A 16,187-nucleotide genomic window follows, 5' to 3' on the forward strand; every position below is an offset into this window, starting at 1 on the left:
TAGTATATAACACTGCCCACGTAGTATAACACAGCCACCAGAGTATATAACACTGCCCACGTAGTATAACACAGCCACGCAGTATATAACACTGCCCACGTAGTATAACACAGCCACGCAGTATATAACACTGCCCACGTAGTATATAGCAGCCACGCAGTATATAACACTGCCCACGTAGTATATAACACTGCCCACGTAGTATAACACAGCCACGCAGTATATAACACTGCACACGTAGTATAACACAGCCACGCAGTATATAACACTGCCCACGTAGTATATAGCAGCCACGCAGTATATAACACTGCCCACGTAGTATATAGCAGCCACGCAGTATATAACACAGCCCACGCAGTATTTAGCAGCCACGCAGTATATAACAGTGCCCACGTAGAATATAGCAGCCACGCAGTATATAACACTGCCCACGTAGTATATAGCAGCCACGCAGTATATAACACAGCCCACGCAGTATATAACACTGCCCACGTAGTATATAGCAGCCACGCAGTATATAACAGTGCCCACGCAGTATATAACACTGCCCACGTAGTATAACACAGCCACACAGTATATAACACTGCCCACGTAGTATATAGCAGCCACGCAGTATATAACACTGCCCACGTAGTATATAGCAGCCACGCAGTATATAACACAGCCCACGCAGTATTTAGCAGCCACGCAGTATATAACACAGCCCACGCAGTATTTAGCAGCCACGCAGTATATAACACTGCCCACGTAGAATATAGCAGCCACGCAGTATATAACACTGCCCACGTAGTATATAGCAGCCACGCAGTATATAACACAGCCCACGCAGTATATAACACTGCCCACGTAGTATATAGCAGCCACGCAGTATATAACACAGCCCACGCAGTATATAACACTGCCCACGTAGTATATAGCAGCCACGCAGTATATAACACTGCCCACGTAGTATATAGCAGCCACGCAGTATATAACACTGCCCACGTAGTATATAGCAGCCACGCAGTATATAACACTGCCCACGTAGTATATAGCAGCCACGCAGTATATAACACTGCCCACGTAGTATATAGCAGCCACGCAGTATATAACACTGCCCACGTAGTATATAGCAGCCACGCAGTATATAACACTGCCCATGTAGTATATAGCAGCCACGCAGTATATAACACTGCCCATGTAGTATATAGCAGCCACGCAGTATATAACACTGCCCATGTAGTATATAGCAGCCACGCAGTATATAACACTGCCCATGTAGTATATAGCAGCCACGCAGTATATAACACTGCCCACGTAGAATATAGCAGCCACGCAGTATATAACACTGCCCACGTAGTATATAGCAGCCACGCAGTATATAATAGTGCCCACGTAGTATATAGCAGCCACGCAGTATATAACACTGCCCACGTAGTATATAGCAGCCATGCAGTATATAACACTGCCCACGTAGTATATAGCAGCCACGCAGTATATAACACTGGCTACGTAGTATATAGCAGTGTGGGCACCATATCCATTAAAAAAAATGTATTAAAATAAAAAATAGTTATATACTCACCCGCCGGCGTCCAGCAAAGCTGTCCTTATGCGCGCGTGGCTGCCGCCAGCTTCCGTTCCCAGGATGCATTGTGAAATTACCCAGATGACTTAGTGGTCTCGCGAGACCACTAAGTCTTCTGGGTAATTTCGCAATGCATCTCTGGGAACGGAAGCTGGCGGCAGCCCCGCGCGCATCGGTGGACGACGGACGGTGAGAATAGCAGGTTTTTTGTTTTTTTATTATTTTTAACATTAGATCTTTTTACTATTGATGCCGCATAGGCAGCATCAATAGTAAAAACTTGGTCACACAGGGTTAAATTAATAGCAGCGGTTACGGAGTGCATTACCCTCGGCATAACGCGGTCTGTTACCACTGGCATTAACCCTGTGTGAGCGCTGACTGGAGGGGAGTATGGAGCGAGCGCCGGGCACTGACTGGACGGAAGTAGGGAGAGACTAATTCTCGGCCGGACTGTGCCCGTCGCTGATTGGTCGTGGCCTGGCGGCTGCGACCAATCAGCGACGCGGGATTTCCGTTACAGACAGACAGACGGAAGTACCCCTAACATATATATATATATATATATATATATATATATATATATATACAGATCGTTATGCCACTTTCCACCAGCAGGGTACGCACTCTCCTAACAACGCAAGCACTAGCAGACAGTATCCCATCCTTTGACAACGCCCCCAACCCGTTTAGTGTTTCCATGGTTACACCTAGTCGCTGTTCTGCACAAGTTGTTCCTGTCGCCGTGACGTCATCTCCAGGCGTCGGCTGTTCGGGCGGTGTCCTAGGAGACAGGTGTGTAGAGCTGGTGACAGTGAGAAACGTATATGTATATGTGGCGGCGGTTACTCGGTGCTGCCCCCGCTGTGCGCTGTGTACACGGCCGGCTGTCCTCGTGTATAGAGCTGCCCCTGTATACCGCCTGTTGTGGGTCTGTGTTGCCTGATACTCTTAGTGAATGGCTTATGTGCTTCATAGACTGGGTATAACTGGTAATACTGTGGCAATGTAGCAGATACCTGTAGGTACTGTCATAGGGACCTTAAAGGGGTTGTCAGAGTCTGCAATGAAGGAAAGCGGCAGGAATGTCCTAATAATCCCTCTATCCTCCTTATAGCCTCCTGGTGCAGCAGTGACATAGTGTAGACATGTGACTGCTCCAGCCAATACCCCGCCTCGCCTGTCTTGCGCTGTGATTGGCTGTAGTAGTCAGGTGACATTGTGTGATGGCCGTACTCCTCGTTACAGCATTCTAGTAAGCAGTAAGTCCGCTTGCTGGTCTTGGCGCCTCCTCAGTAGTCCTGTTTGTGTCAGGTGCCTGGGAGCAGAGGGATCAACACCAGCAGCGCCCACCAGTCTGGACCGCAGCGTACGGCGGGATAATAAATGGTATTTTTGTGCTGCGCAGAGGGGGATTGCGGACATGTAGCTCACGAGAATACCGTGAAATAGCCTTAAAGGTGGTGGCTGTACTTTATATTGGGAAAAACTGGTGATAGGTTCATCTTTAATGGAGAAAAAAAGTGTGTGCGGATGTAAAGGAAAAGTCCCCATTATATCTGTGCAAGATCTGATGGGCAGATGATGGATTTTAGCCCCCCTGTATTGAAAGTAGTGAGATGTTTCACCGCTGGGTCCCCAGGGATCCGCTGTAATGTATTGGGGAACTCAGCAGCAGTTGCTAAATCTACCTGTGCCGCCATCGTGGGAGTAAAGAAGCTGGAATCGCAGGAGGAAAGAAGCTGGAATCGCAGGAGGAAAGAAGCTGCAATCGCGGGAGGAAAGAAGCTGCAATCGCAGGAGGAAAGAAGCTGCAACCGCCGGAGGAAAGAAGCTGCAATCGCGGGAGGAAAGAAGCTGCAATCGCAGGAGGAAAGAAGCTGCAATCGCAGGAGGAAAGAAGCTGCAATCGCAGGAGGAAAGAAGCTGCAATCGCGGGAGGAAAGAAGCTGCAATCGCGGGAGGAAAGAGGCTGCAATCGCAGGAGGAAAGAAGCTGCAACCGCAGGAGGAGAGAAGCTGCAATCGCGGGAGGAAAGAAGCTGCAATCGCGGGAGGAAAGAAGCTGGAATCGCAGGAGGAAAGAAGCTGCAATCGCAGGAGGAAAGAAGCTGCAATCGCGGGAGGAAAGAAGCTGCAATCGCAGGAGGAAAGAGGCTGCAATCGCAGGAGGAAAGAAGCTGCAACCGCAGGAGGAGAGAAGCTGCAATCGCGGGAGGAAAGAAGCTGCAATCGCAGGAGGAAAGAGGCTGCAATCGCGGGAGGAAAGAAGCTGCCATCGCAGGAGGAAAGAGGCTGCAATCGCAGGAGGAAGGAAACTGCAATCGCGGGAGGAAAGAAGCTGCCATCGCAGGAGGAAAGAGGCTGCAATCGCAGGAGGAAGGAAACTGCAATCGCGGGAGGAGAGAAGCTGCAATCGCAGGAGGAAAGAAGCTGGAATCGCAGGAGAAAAGAAGCTGGAATCGCAGGAGGAAAGAGGCTGCAATCGCGGGAGGAAAGAAGCTGCAATCGCAGGAGGAAAGAAGCTGCAATCGCAGGAGGAAAGAAGCTGCAATCGCAGGAGGAAAGAAGCTGCAATCGCAGGAGGAGAGAAGCTGCAATCGCGGGAGGAAAGAAGCTGCAATCGCAGGAGGAAGGAAACTGCAATCGCAGGAGGAAAGAGGCTGCAAACGCAGGAGGAAAGAAGCTGCAATCGCAGGAGGAAAGGAGCTTTAATTCCAGGAGGAAGGAAGCTTTGCAGGTTTCTTCTTGAAATTAATGGATTGTCTATGTGAGGACACTTTCACACGTTCAGTATTTGGTCAGTATTTTACATCAGTATTTGTAAGCCAAAATATTACTATATATTTTATATATAATATACTATATATTATTAATCACTATATGTTGTCTGCCAATCAGTGGTGTGGTGGGGTTATACTGGGCTCAGCATTTGAGCTCTCCTAGATCAGCAGGAGAGAAAGCTGCACCCAGTAAACTAAGTGACACATCGCTGGAATCAGGGTCTCTACCCCTACACTATGTTGCTGTCAGTTTACACAACAAACACCTCCTGATTGATTCCCTTTAGTTACGAATGGCCCTAATATTGTAGTTGATAGTGGATGTTGTGATCTAGACAGCCCCTTTAGGCTTCTTTGGTGGTTGATGTGAATGATGGCCGATTGTAATGAAATTAGCAGACTATTGTAATCTGGCGTTAGTTATTCACGCGTCCTCCTATCTTCCATCTCATGGGTTACTTTTGCCTTCTAGTTTTCCTGCCTTTGGTGTAGATGCACAGATAGGACCGGTCAGGGACTTTGCCCACTGTGATTATCACCATGGCAAGTGCCCGGGAGGCAGAGTCTGATAACGACTCTGATGGGGAAACCGGGGAAGACCCTGAAAGACAAGCTCTGGATTATGTCTCAAGGGTCTTAAGTACCATAACGCTACAAGACAAAGCCAGGCAACAGCCGCCCAGTCTGCCCGTGGAAGCTCCGGATGGGACCCAGCATGGCGGCCTGGATCTGAAGAAGTCTCCAGTATCGGGGGAGGATGTAGAGGTGACGTCGCTGCTGTTACTTCTTCCCCTGGAGCTTATCTTGCACATACTGTCCTTTCTGGAAGCGCGGTTCATCCTCAGCGTGCTCCCCCTGGTGTGCCGCATGCTCAGAGACATCGTCTCACAGAAGGTCACCTGGAGGCTGAGGGTTCAGAAGAAAATCAGCTCCAGTTACCCCGTGGTTGAACGTGAGTTATAATCCTGCAATTCATTAAGGCTACGTTCAGACTAGCGTTGTGCTAGTGTGCGTCGGGTTAGCGTCGGGCGACGCACGCGTCATGCGCCCCTATGTTTAACATGGGGGACGCATGCGTTTTTGTTTGTTGCGTTTTGCGACGCATGCGTCTTTTTTGCCGCAAGCGTCGGACCAAGAAAACGCAACAAGTTGCATTTTTCTTGCGTCCGATTTTCGGCAAAAAACGACGCACGCGTCGCAAAACGCAGCGTTTTTGCGTGCGGTTTGCCGCGTTTTTGCTTGCGTTGCGTCGCCGACGCAGCGGCGCACAACGCTAGTCTGAACGTAGCCTAACCTCTCCTAATACACAGATACACAGCCATCAGGACACACAGACCTCTCCTCCTAATACACAGCCATCAGGACACACAGACCTCTCCTCCTCCTAATACACAGTCATCAGGACACACAGACCTCTCCTCCTAATACACAGTCATCAGGACACACAGACCTCTCCTCCTAATACACAGTCATCAGGACACACAGACCTCTCCTCCTAATACACAGCCATCAAGACACACAGACCTCTCCTCCTCCTAATACACAGACATCAGGACACACAGACCTCTCCTCCTAATACACAGCCATCAAGACACACAGACCTCTCCTCCTCCTAATACACAGACATCAGGACACACAGACCTCTCCTCCTAATACACAGCCATCAGGACACACAGACCTCTCCTCCTCCTAATACACAGCCATCAGGACACACAGACCTCTCCTCCTAATACACAGCCATCAGGACACACAGACCTCTCCTCCTCCTAATACACAGCCATCAGGACACACAGACCTCTCCTCCTCCTAATACACAGCCATCAGGACACACAGACCTCTCCTCCTAATACACAGACATCAGGACACACAGACCTCTCCTCCTCCTAATACACAGACATCAGGACACACAGACCTCTCCTCCTCCTAATACACAGCCATCAGGACACACAGACCTCTCCTCCTCCTAATACACAGACATCAGGACACACAGACCTCTCCTCCTAATACACAGACATCAGGACACACAGACCTCTCCTCCTCCTAATACACAGACAGGGCAAACAGACCTCTCCTCCTAATATACAGGCATCAGGACACACAGACCTCTCCTCCTAATACACAGTCATCAGGACACACAGACCTCTCCTCCTAATACACAGTCATCAGGACACACAGACCTCTCCTCCTAATACACAGCCATCAGGGCACACAGACCTCTCCTCCTAATACAGACATCAGGACACACAGACCTCTCCTCCTCCTAATACACAGCCATCAGGACACACAGACCTCTCCTCCTCCTAATACACAGACAGGGCAAACAGACCTCTCCTCCTCCTAATATACAGGCATCAGGACACACAGACCTCTCCTCCTAATACACAGCCATCAGGACACACAGACCTCTCCTCCTAATACACAGTCATCAGGACACACAGACCTCTCCTCCTCCTAATACACAGTCAGCAGGACACACAGACCTCTCCTCCTCCTAATACACAGTCAGCAGGACACACAGACCTCTCCTCCTCCTAATACAGACATCAGGACACACAGACCTCTCCTCCTCCTAATACACAGCCATCAGGACACACAGACCTCTCCTCCTCCTAATACACAGTCATCGGGACACACAGACCTCTCCTCCTCCTAATACACAGACATCAGAACACACAGACCTCTCCTCCTAATACACAGTCATCAGGACACACAGACCTCTCCTCCTAATACACAGTCATCAGGACACACAGACCTCTCCTCCTAATACACAGCCATCAGGACACACAGACCTCTCCTCCTCCTAATACACAGCCATCAGGACACACAGACCTCTCCTCCTAATACACAGACATCAGGACACACAGACCTCTCCTCCTCCTAATACACAGACATCAGGACACACAGACCTCTCCTCCTAATACACAGCCATCAGGACACACAGACCTCTCCTCCTAATACACAGACATCAGGACACACAGACCTCTCCTCCTAATACAGACATCAGGACACACAGACCTCTCCTCCTCCTAATACACAGCCATCAGGACACACAGACCTCTCCTCCTAATACACAGTCATCAGGACACACAGACCTCTCCTCCTAATACACAGCCATCAGGACACACAGACCTCTCCTCCTCCTAATACACAGCCATCAGGACACACAGACCTCTCCTCCTCCTAATACACAGTCATCAGGACACACAGACCTCTCCTCCTCCTAATACACAGACATCAGGACACACAGACCTCTCCTCCTAATACACAGACATCAGGACACACAGACCTCTCCTCCTAATGCACAGCCATCAGGACACACAGACCTCTCCTCCTCCTAATACACAGACCTTTCCTCCTCCTAATACACAGACCTCAGGACACACAGACCTCTCCACCTCCTAATACACAGACATCAGGACACACAGACCTCTCCTCCTAATACACAGACATCAGGACACACAGACCTCTCCTCCTAATACACAGACATCAGGACACACAGACCTCTCCTCCTCCTAATACACAGTCATCAGGACACACAGACCTCTCCTCCTCCTAATACACAGACATCAGGTCACACAGACCTCTCCTCCTAATATACAGACATCAGGACACACAGACCTCTCTTCCTCCTAATACACAGCCATCAGGACACACAGACCTCTCCTCCTCCTAATACACAGTCATCAGGACACACAGACCTCTCCTCCTCCTAATACACAGACATCAGGACACACAGACCTCTCCTCCTAATACACAGTCATCAGGACACACAGACCTCTCCTCCTCCTAATACACAGACATCAGGACACACAGACCTCTCCTCCTAATACACAGACATCAGGACACACAGACCTCTCCTCCTCCTAATACACAGCCATCAGGACACACAGACCTCTCCTCCTCCTAATACACAGCCATCAGGACACACAGACCTCTCCTCCTAATACACAGTCAGCAGGACACACAGACCTCTCCTCCTAATACACAGCCATCAGGACACACAGACCTCTCCTCCTCCTAATACACAGCCATCAGGACACACAGACCTCTCCTCCTAATACACAGCCATCAGGACACACAGACCTCTCCTCCTAATACACAGACATCAGGACACACAGACCTCTCCTCCTCCTGATACACAGCCATCAGGACACACAGACCTCTCCTCCTAATACACAGACATCAGGACACACAGACCTCTCCTCCTAATACAGACATCAGGACACACAGACCTCTCCTCCTAATACAGTCATCAGGACACACAGACCTCTCCTCCTAATACACAGCCATCAGGACACACAGACCTTTCCTCCTAATACACAGCCATCAGGACACACAGACCTCTCCTAATACACAGCCATCAGGACACACAGACCTCTCCTCCTCCTAATACACAGACCTCAGGACACACAGACCTCTCCACCTCCTAATACACAGACATCAGGACACACAGACCTCTCCTCCTAATACACAGCCATCAGGACACACAGACCTCTCCTCCTCCTAATACACAGACCTCTCCTCCTCCTAATACACAGACCTCAGGACACACAGACCTCTCCTCCTCCTAATACACAGACATCAGGACACACAGACCTCTCCTCCTCCTAATACACAGACCTCTCCTCCTCCTAATACACAGACATCAGGACACACAGACCTCTCCTCCTCCTAATACACAGACCTCAGGACACACAGACCACTCCTCCTAATACACAGCCATCAGGACACACAGACCACTCCTCCTAATACACAGCCATCAGGACACACAGACCTCTCCTCCTAATACACAGCCATCAGGACACACAGACCTCTCCTCCTCCTAATACACAGCCATCAGGACACACAGACCTCTCCTCCTAATACACAGACATCAGGACACACAGACCTCTCCTCCTCCTCATACACAGACATCAGGACACACAGACCTCTCCTCCTCCTTATACACAGACATCAGGACACACAGACCTCTCCTCCTCCTTATACACATACATCAGGACACACAGACCTCTCCTCCTCCTTATACACATACATCAGGACACACAGACCTCTCCTCCTCCTTATACACAGACATCAGGACACACAGACCTCTCCTCCTCCTTATACACATACATCAGGACATACAGACCTCTCCACCTCCTCATACACAGACATCAGGACACACAGACCTCTCCACCTCCTCATACACAGACATCAGGACACACAGACCTCTCCTCCTCCTTATACACAGACATCAGGACACACAGACCTCTCCTCCTCCTTATACACAGACATCAGGACATACAGACCTCTCCACCTCCTTATACACAGACATCAGGACACACAGACCTCTCCTCCTCCTTATACACAGACATCAGGACACACAGACCTCTCCTCCTCCTAATACACAGACATCAGGACACACAGACCTCTCCACCTCCTCATACACAGACATCAGGACACACAGACCTCTCCTCCTCCTTATACACAGACATCAGGACACACAGACCTCTCCTCCTCCTTATACACAGACATCAGGACACACAGACCTCTCCTCCTCCTTATACACAGACATCAGGACACACAGACCTCTCCACCTCCTCATACACAGACATTAGGACACACAGACCTCTCCTCCTCCTCATACACAGACATCAGGACATACAGACCTCTCCTCCTCCTAATACACAGACATCAGGACACACAGACCTCTCCTCCTCATACACAGACCTCAGGACACTCAGACCTCTCCTCCTAATACACAGCCATCAGGACACACAGACCTCTCCTCTTCCTTATACACAGACATCAGGACACACAGACCTCTCCTCCTCCTAATACACAGCCATCAGGACACACAGACCTCTCCTCCTAATACACAGCCATCAGGACACACAGACCTCTCCTCCTAATACACAGACATCAGGGCACACAGACCTCTCCTCCTCCTCATACACAGACATCAGGACACACAGACCTCTCCTCCTCCTAATACACAGACATCAGGACACACAGACCTCTCCTCCTCCTAATACACAGACCTCAGACACACAGACCTCTCCTCCTAATACAGACATCAGGACACACAGACCTCTCCTCCTCCTCATACACAGACATCAGGACACACAGACCTCTCCTCCTCCTAATACACAGACCTCAGGACACACACACCTCTCCTCCTCCTTATACACAGACATCAGGACACACAGACCTCTCCTCCTCCTAATACAGACATCAGGGCACACAGACCTCTCCTCCTAATACACAGCCATCAGGACACACAGACCTCTTCTCCTCCTAATACACAGCCATCAGGACACACAGACCTCTCCTCCTAATACACAGACATCAGGACACACAGACCTCTCCTCCTCCTAATACACAGCCATCAGGACACACAGACCTCTCCTCCTAATACACAGACATCAGGACACACAGACCTCTCCTCCTCCTCATACACAGACATCAGGACACACAGACCTCTCCTCCTCCTAATACACAGACATCAGGACACACAGACCTCTCCTCCTCCTAATACACAGACATCAGGGCACACAGACCTCTCCTCCTAATACACAGCCATCAGGACACACAGACCTCTCCTCCTCCTAATACACAGACATCAGGGCACACAGACCTCTCCTCCTAATACACAGCCATCAGGACACACAGACCTCTCCTCCTCCTAATACACAGCCATCAGGACACAGACCTCTCCTCCTAATACACAGCCATCAGGACACACAGACCTCTCCTCCTAATACACAGACATCAGGACACACAGACCTCTCCTCCTAATACACAGCCATCAGGACACACAGACCTCTCCTCCTAATACACAGCCATCAGGACACACAGACCTCTCCTCCTAATACACAGACATCAGGACACACAGACCTCTCCTCCTCCTCATACACAGACATCAGGACACACAGACCTCTCCTCCTAATACACAGACATCAGGACAAACAGACCTCTCCACCTCCTCATACACAGACATCAGGACACACAGACCTCTCCTCCTCCTCATACACAGACATCAGGACACACAGACCTCTCCTCCTAATACACAGACATCAGGACAAACAGACCTCTCCACCTCCTTATACACAGACATCAGGACACACAGACCTCTCCACCTCCTTATACACATACATCAGGACACACAGACCTCTCCTCCTCCTTATACACAGACATCAGGACACACAGACCTCTCCTCCTCCTTATACACAGACATCAGGACACACAGACCTCTCCTCCTCCTTATACACAGACATCAGGACACACAGACCTCTCCTCCTCCTTATACACATACATCAGGACATACAGACCTCTCCACCTCCTTAAACACAGACATCAGGACACACAGACCTCTCCTCCTCCTTATACACAGTCATCAGGACACACAGACCTCTCCTCCTCCTAATACACAGACATCAGGACACACAGACCTCTCCTCCTCCTCATACACAGACATCAGGACACACAGACCTCTCCTTCTCCTAATATACAGGCATCAGGACACACAGACCTCTCCTCCTAATACACAGTCATCAGGACACACAGACCTCTCCTCCTCCTAATACACAGCCATCAGGACACACAGACCTCTCCTCCTCCTAATACACAGCCATCAGGACACACAGACCTCTCCTCCTCCTAATACACAGCCATCAGGACACACAGACCTCTCCTCCTCCTTATACACAGACATCAGGACACACAGACCTCTCCTCCTCCTTATACACAGACATCAGGACACACAGACCTCTCCTCCTCCTAATACACAGACATCAGGACACACAGACCTCTCCTCCTCCTAATACACAGACATCAGGACACACAGACCTCTCCTCCTCCTTATACACAGACATCAGGACACACAGACCTCTCCTCCTCCTAATACAGACATCAGGACACACAGACCTCTCCTCCTCCTTATACACAGACATCAGGACACACAGACCTCTCCTCCTCCTTATACACAGACATCAGGACACACAGACCTCTCCTCCTCCTAATACAGACATCAGGACACACAGACCTCTCCTCCTTATACACAGACATCAGGACACACAGACCTCTCCTCCTCCTCCTAATACACAGACATCAGGACACACAGACCTCTCCTCCTCCTAATACACAGCCATCAGAACACACAGACCTCTCCTCCTCCTAATACACAGACATCAGGACACACAGACCTCTCCTCCTCCTTATACACAGACATCAGGACACACAGACCCCTCCTCCTCCTTATACACAGACATCAGGACACACAGACCTCTCCTCCTCCTAATACACAGACATCAGGACACACAGACCTCTCCTCCTCCTAATACACAGACATCAGGACACACAGACCTCTCCTCCTCCTTATACACAGACATCAGGACACACAGACCTCTCCTCCTCCTAATACAGACATCAGGACACACAGACCTCTCCTCCTCCTTATACACAGACATCAGGACACACAGACCTCTCCTCCTCCTTATACACAGACATCAGGACACACAGACCTCTCCTCCTCCTAATACAGACATCAGGACACACAGACCTCTCCTCCTCCTCCTAATACACAGACATCAGGACACACAGATCTCTCCTCCTCCTTATACACAGACATCAGGACACACAGACCTCTCCTCCTCCTCCTAATACACAGACATCAGGACACACAGACCTCTCCTCCTCCTCATACACAGACATCAGGACACACAGACCTCTCCTCCTCCTAATACACAGCCATCAGAACACACAGAACTCTCCTCCTCCTTATACACAGACATCAGGACACACAGACCTCTCCTCCTCCTAATACACAGACATCAGGACACACAGACCTCTCCTCCTCCTAATACACAGACATCAGGACACACAGACCTCTCCTCCTCCTAATACACAGACATCAGGACACACAGACCTCTCCTCCTCCTTATACACAGACATCAGGACACACAGACCTCTCCTCCTCCTTATACACAGACATCAGGACACACAGACCTCTCCTCCTCCTAATACACAGACATCAGGACGTACTTGCTCCCGCCCTTTACTTCATCTTTTCACAGAAGAGGACTTTGATTGGACGTCTGCCTGTATAGAGCTGGAGGAGCAGCTCTCCCATTGGTCAGATAGTGGGACTCCAGAACATTTCTCATTGGCTGACGGCCATTACGCCCCGGTGGACGCGGTTCTCCTATTACAGGTGTGTCGTGTCCGTCCTTTCCCCACGGATCTGTGATCTCCTGTATCTGTAGCTCCTTAGCAATATCCACACAATACACCTGATCTGTGCGTCGCCTGGTGCTGGCGCTGCTGGACCTACACTGTGATCTCTGGTACCGCCCTCACCTGCTCGCACGGGAAATCCTTAATTTACATGAACGGACTCCTTTGTTCTGTTTCTCTCCTCAGCATGGATCTCTGTGTGTGTCTGGGTCACGGGACAGGAACGTCTGCCTCTGGAATCTGCAAAACCTGGGAAAAGACCAAGAGAAAGTCTCGGTGAAGGCCTTAGGGGCAGAAAAGACCGGTACCCATAAGGTATGCACAGTGCAGTTCACTACTGTTACACCAGAGGGCGCTACCAGAGTCACAATAGGTGTAAGATCATTCCTACAAGCTCTAGGGTATCAGCTGCTACGGGCCCCTGACCTGGCCTTTAAGGGGCCCTTCTCCATTATTACGTGTGCCGTCATTCTTCATAGGGCTGGGCCTGGTCGCTTGCCTCCTGTGAGGATCGTGTCTGCTCGGGGTCCTGGGACAGCACCATGAAGATCTGGGATATTGGGGCTGAAGGTCAACTGGTCCAGGATATCAAGTAAGACCCCCATAAAATGAGAAGTCCCTTGTATTGTGTCAGACCATAACTGGAGGTTACAGATAACGTGTAAACTTTTTGGTAAGTGCTATTGGTTGTGGCGCTCGGGTCATGAGACCCCCTTTCATTGTTCGAGCTGCCGAGAGGTTGAGGTGTATGGGCTCAGTGGACGCTGTGGGTCTGTACACGGCACGCTCCTTCATGGTGCAGCGCTTCTGTCTCTTGTATTAAGCCATCTATAGAGTGTTATTACGCCACCAATCAACCATTGTGAACGGGGGGCTACTTCATGGTAACAAGTCCTTCATATTTGTACACAGCTGCACTGCCCATAAAGGTTTACGTACTTTTAATACTAAAAAATGGTATTGAGAGGAGAGCTGCCGGCCACCACACACAGCTCCAATGTCGATTCGTCCGTGGGATTGTCTGAGTGATGGGGAGAGTCGTTACCCCTTAGGGTCACCAGATTTATGCTGCCTCTGTCTCATTGGAGAGGTGTAGTTTGGGTCAGTGCCACTGTGTGCAACTGTGCTGGTGGCCATAACTGTCAAATCTTTAGGAACGCACTGTCACCAGCAAGCAAGAAGTCGGGAGTCAGAGGAGCGGTGCGCTCCTGAAGATGGGATCATGAGATTATCTGTATGATACAGTATTATCTTTAGATGTGAGCCTGATATATTAACCACAGCATTGCCAGCTGGTGGCTGCTGGGACTGTGGGACATGCCAGTAATGGCATCAGAAGGATAAATTGAGCTAATATGTTCCTCCATGACCTAGGTTAGGTCGATAAGACATGTTTCTGGGCATGCATCCTTCCATACATGCTCATTTACATATGGTACTTATGTCTACGGGGGGCTTCCGGATTACCTCCTTTCTGAAATAATTAGTCAGATTCATGAGTTTGATCACCTCCAATCTGCTCTCACGGGAGATGAGGCTCGATCGCACTACTGCAAGAAACCCACCTTTATGATGGATACTAACGGTAACAGACCCCAGTGAGTGTAACTGAGTGTGTTGGGGTGGCTCTGTCTCAGTAGATTTAGATTGTGTCCACCATTAATCTGCAGATAATAATCAAATGTGGAAGCACCTTCGTCAGCCACCGCACCAACCTGATGAATGGAAGTAAGCGGCTGCAGGGATAACTGAGCTTCATTTTCTCCCTGTAGCCACTGATGCAGTCAGGAAGTCGGCATGTAAATGCAATCTTCCTGCAGATTATCTCTATATCTGCAGATAAATAGTGTTTATAGAGGAAACAGGTTGCCTTTAAGGGGGACTTCTGCCCATAAATCTGATACTCATCGCCTGGAGATATGCGGCACAAGCGATTGATCGTTGGCCTGAGATTCTTGTGACTTTAAGTTCATTAAGTTCTATAAATTTCTGACATCTGAGAACAGTATGTTGTTTACTGATAACAGAAAACGTCGAGAATGAATCTTTAGTGCCTTGAAAACAATATATTGGTGAGTTACAATGACCTCTTGGGACAGGATCCATGACCTCTCGCCTTGTCTCTGTACAGGGGGCGAGCCGCAATCCTTTGCCTGGCGTATCTGCCGGACATCCTGGTGGCCGGATCCTATGATAAGCGAGTGAGTGTGTATGACCCCAGAGGTGAGATACCGTGTTGGAGTCTTGTTACCTCGCCCTGCCCCTCATTGGACGTAGTAGCCATATACCGTATCTATATATTTGTTGTACAACCTCAATGTCCAGTGACTCTTTCCACTAATTCTCTTTTCAGCTTCTTCACCATTGATAAAGTCTCGTAAGATCCATTCCAGCCCGGTGTTATCGCTTGCTGCCGACGACCGTCACATCGTGTCCGGAAGTGAGGACAGGACCTTGGTGGTGTTTGATCGCAGGGTTAATGCCGTTTTACAGAGAATACAGGTGGGGTTGTAGGATCATTCCTCTTTCTCCTTCGGCTTCCTAGAAAATAATTCCACTTGTCCATCACCTTAATGTAATAGTACGTCAAGGGCGATGGGTAGCTGGTGCACCCCGACATACTGT

General features: G+C 49.6%; 1 protein-coding gene across 2 annotated transcripts in view; it reads left to right on the forward strand.

Moving 5' to 3' along the window:
* Positions 1 to 2,290: 2,290 nt before the first annotated feature.
* The window catches only part of FBXW9 (F-box and WD repeat domain containing 9), a 28,976-nt gene continuing 15,079 nt past the window's right edge, over positions 2,291 to 16,187 (forward strand). The window contains exons 1-7 of one of the 2 annotated variants that reach the window (XM_069767245.1): positions 2,291 to 2,362; positions 4,822 to 5,301; positions 13,403 to 13,539; positions 13,749 to 13,877; positions 14,042 to 14,154; positions 15,694 to 15,785; positions 15,916 to 16,064. In XM_069767245.1, the coding sequence (XP_069623346.1) occupies positions 4,890 to 5,301; positions 13,403 to 13,539; positions 13,749 to 13,877; positions 14,042 to 14,154; positions 15,694 to 15,785; positions 15,916 to 16,064 (1,032 nt within the window). In that variant the 5' untranslated portion in view covers positions 2,291 to 2,362; positions 4,822 to 4,889. Of the gene's footprint in view, positions 2,363 to 4,242; positions 4,367 to 4,821; positions 5,302 to 13,402; positions 13,540 to 13,748; positions 13,878 to 14,041; positions 14,155 to 15,693; positions 15,786 to 15,915; positions 16,065 to 16,187 lie in introns of those variants that run through there. The other variant, XM_069767246.1, reaches the window with a different exon arrangement.

This window comes from Ranitomeya imitator, chromosome 4, assembly GCF_032444005.1.
Source record: "Ranitomeya imitator isolate aRanImi1 chromosome 4, aRanImi1.pri, whole genome shotgun sequence".
Lineage (NCBI taxonomy): Eukaryota > Metazoa > Chordata > Amphibia > Anura > Dendrobatidae > Ranitomeya > Ranitomeya imitator.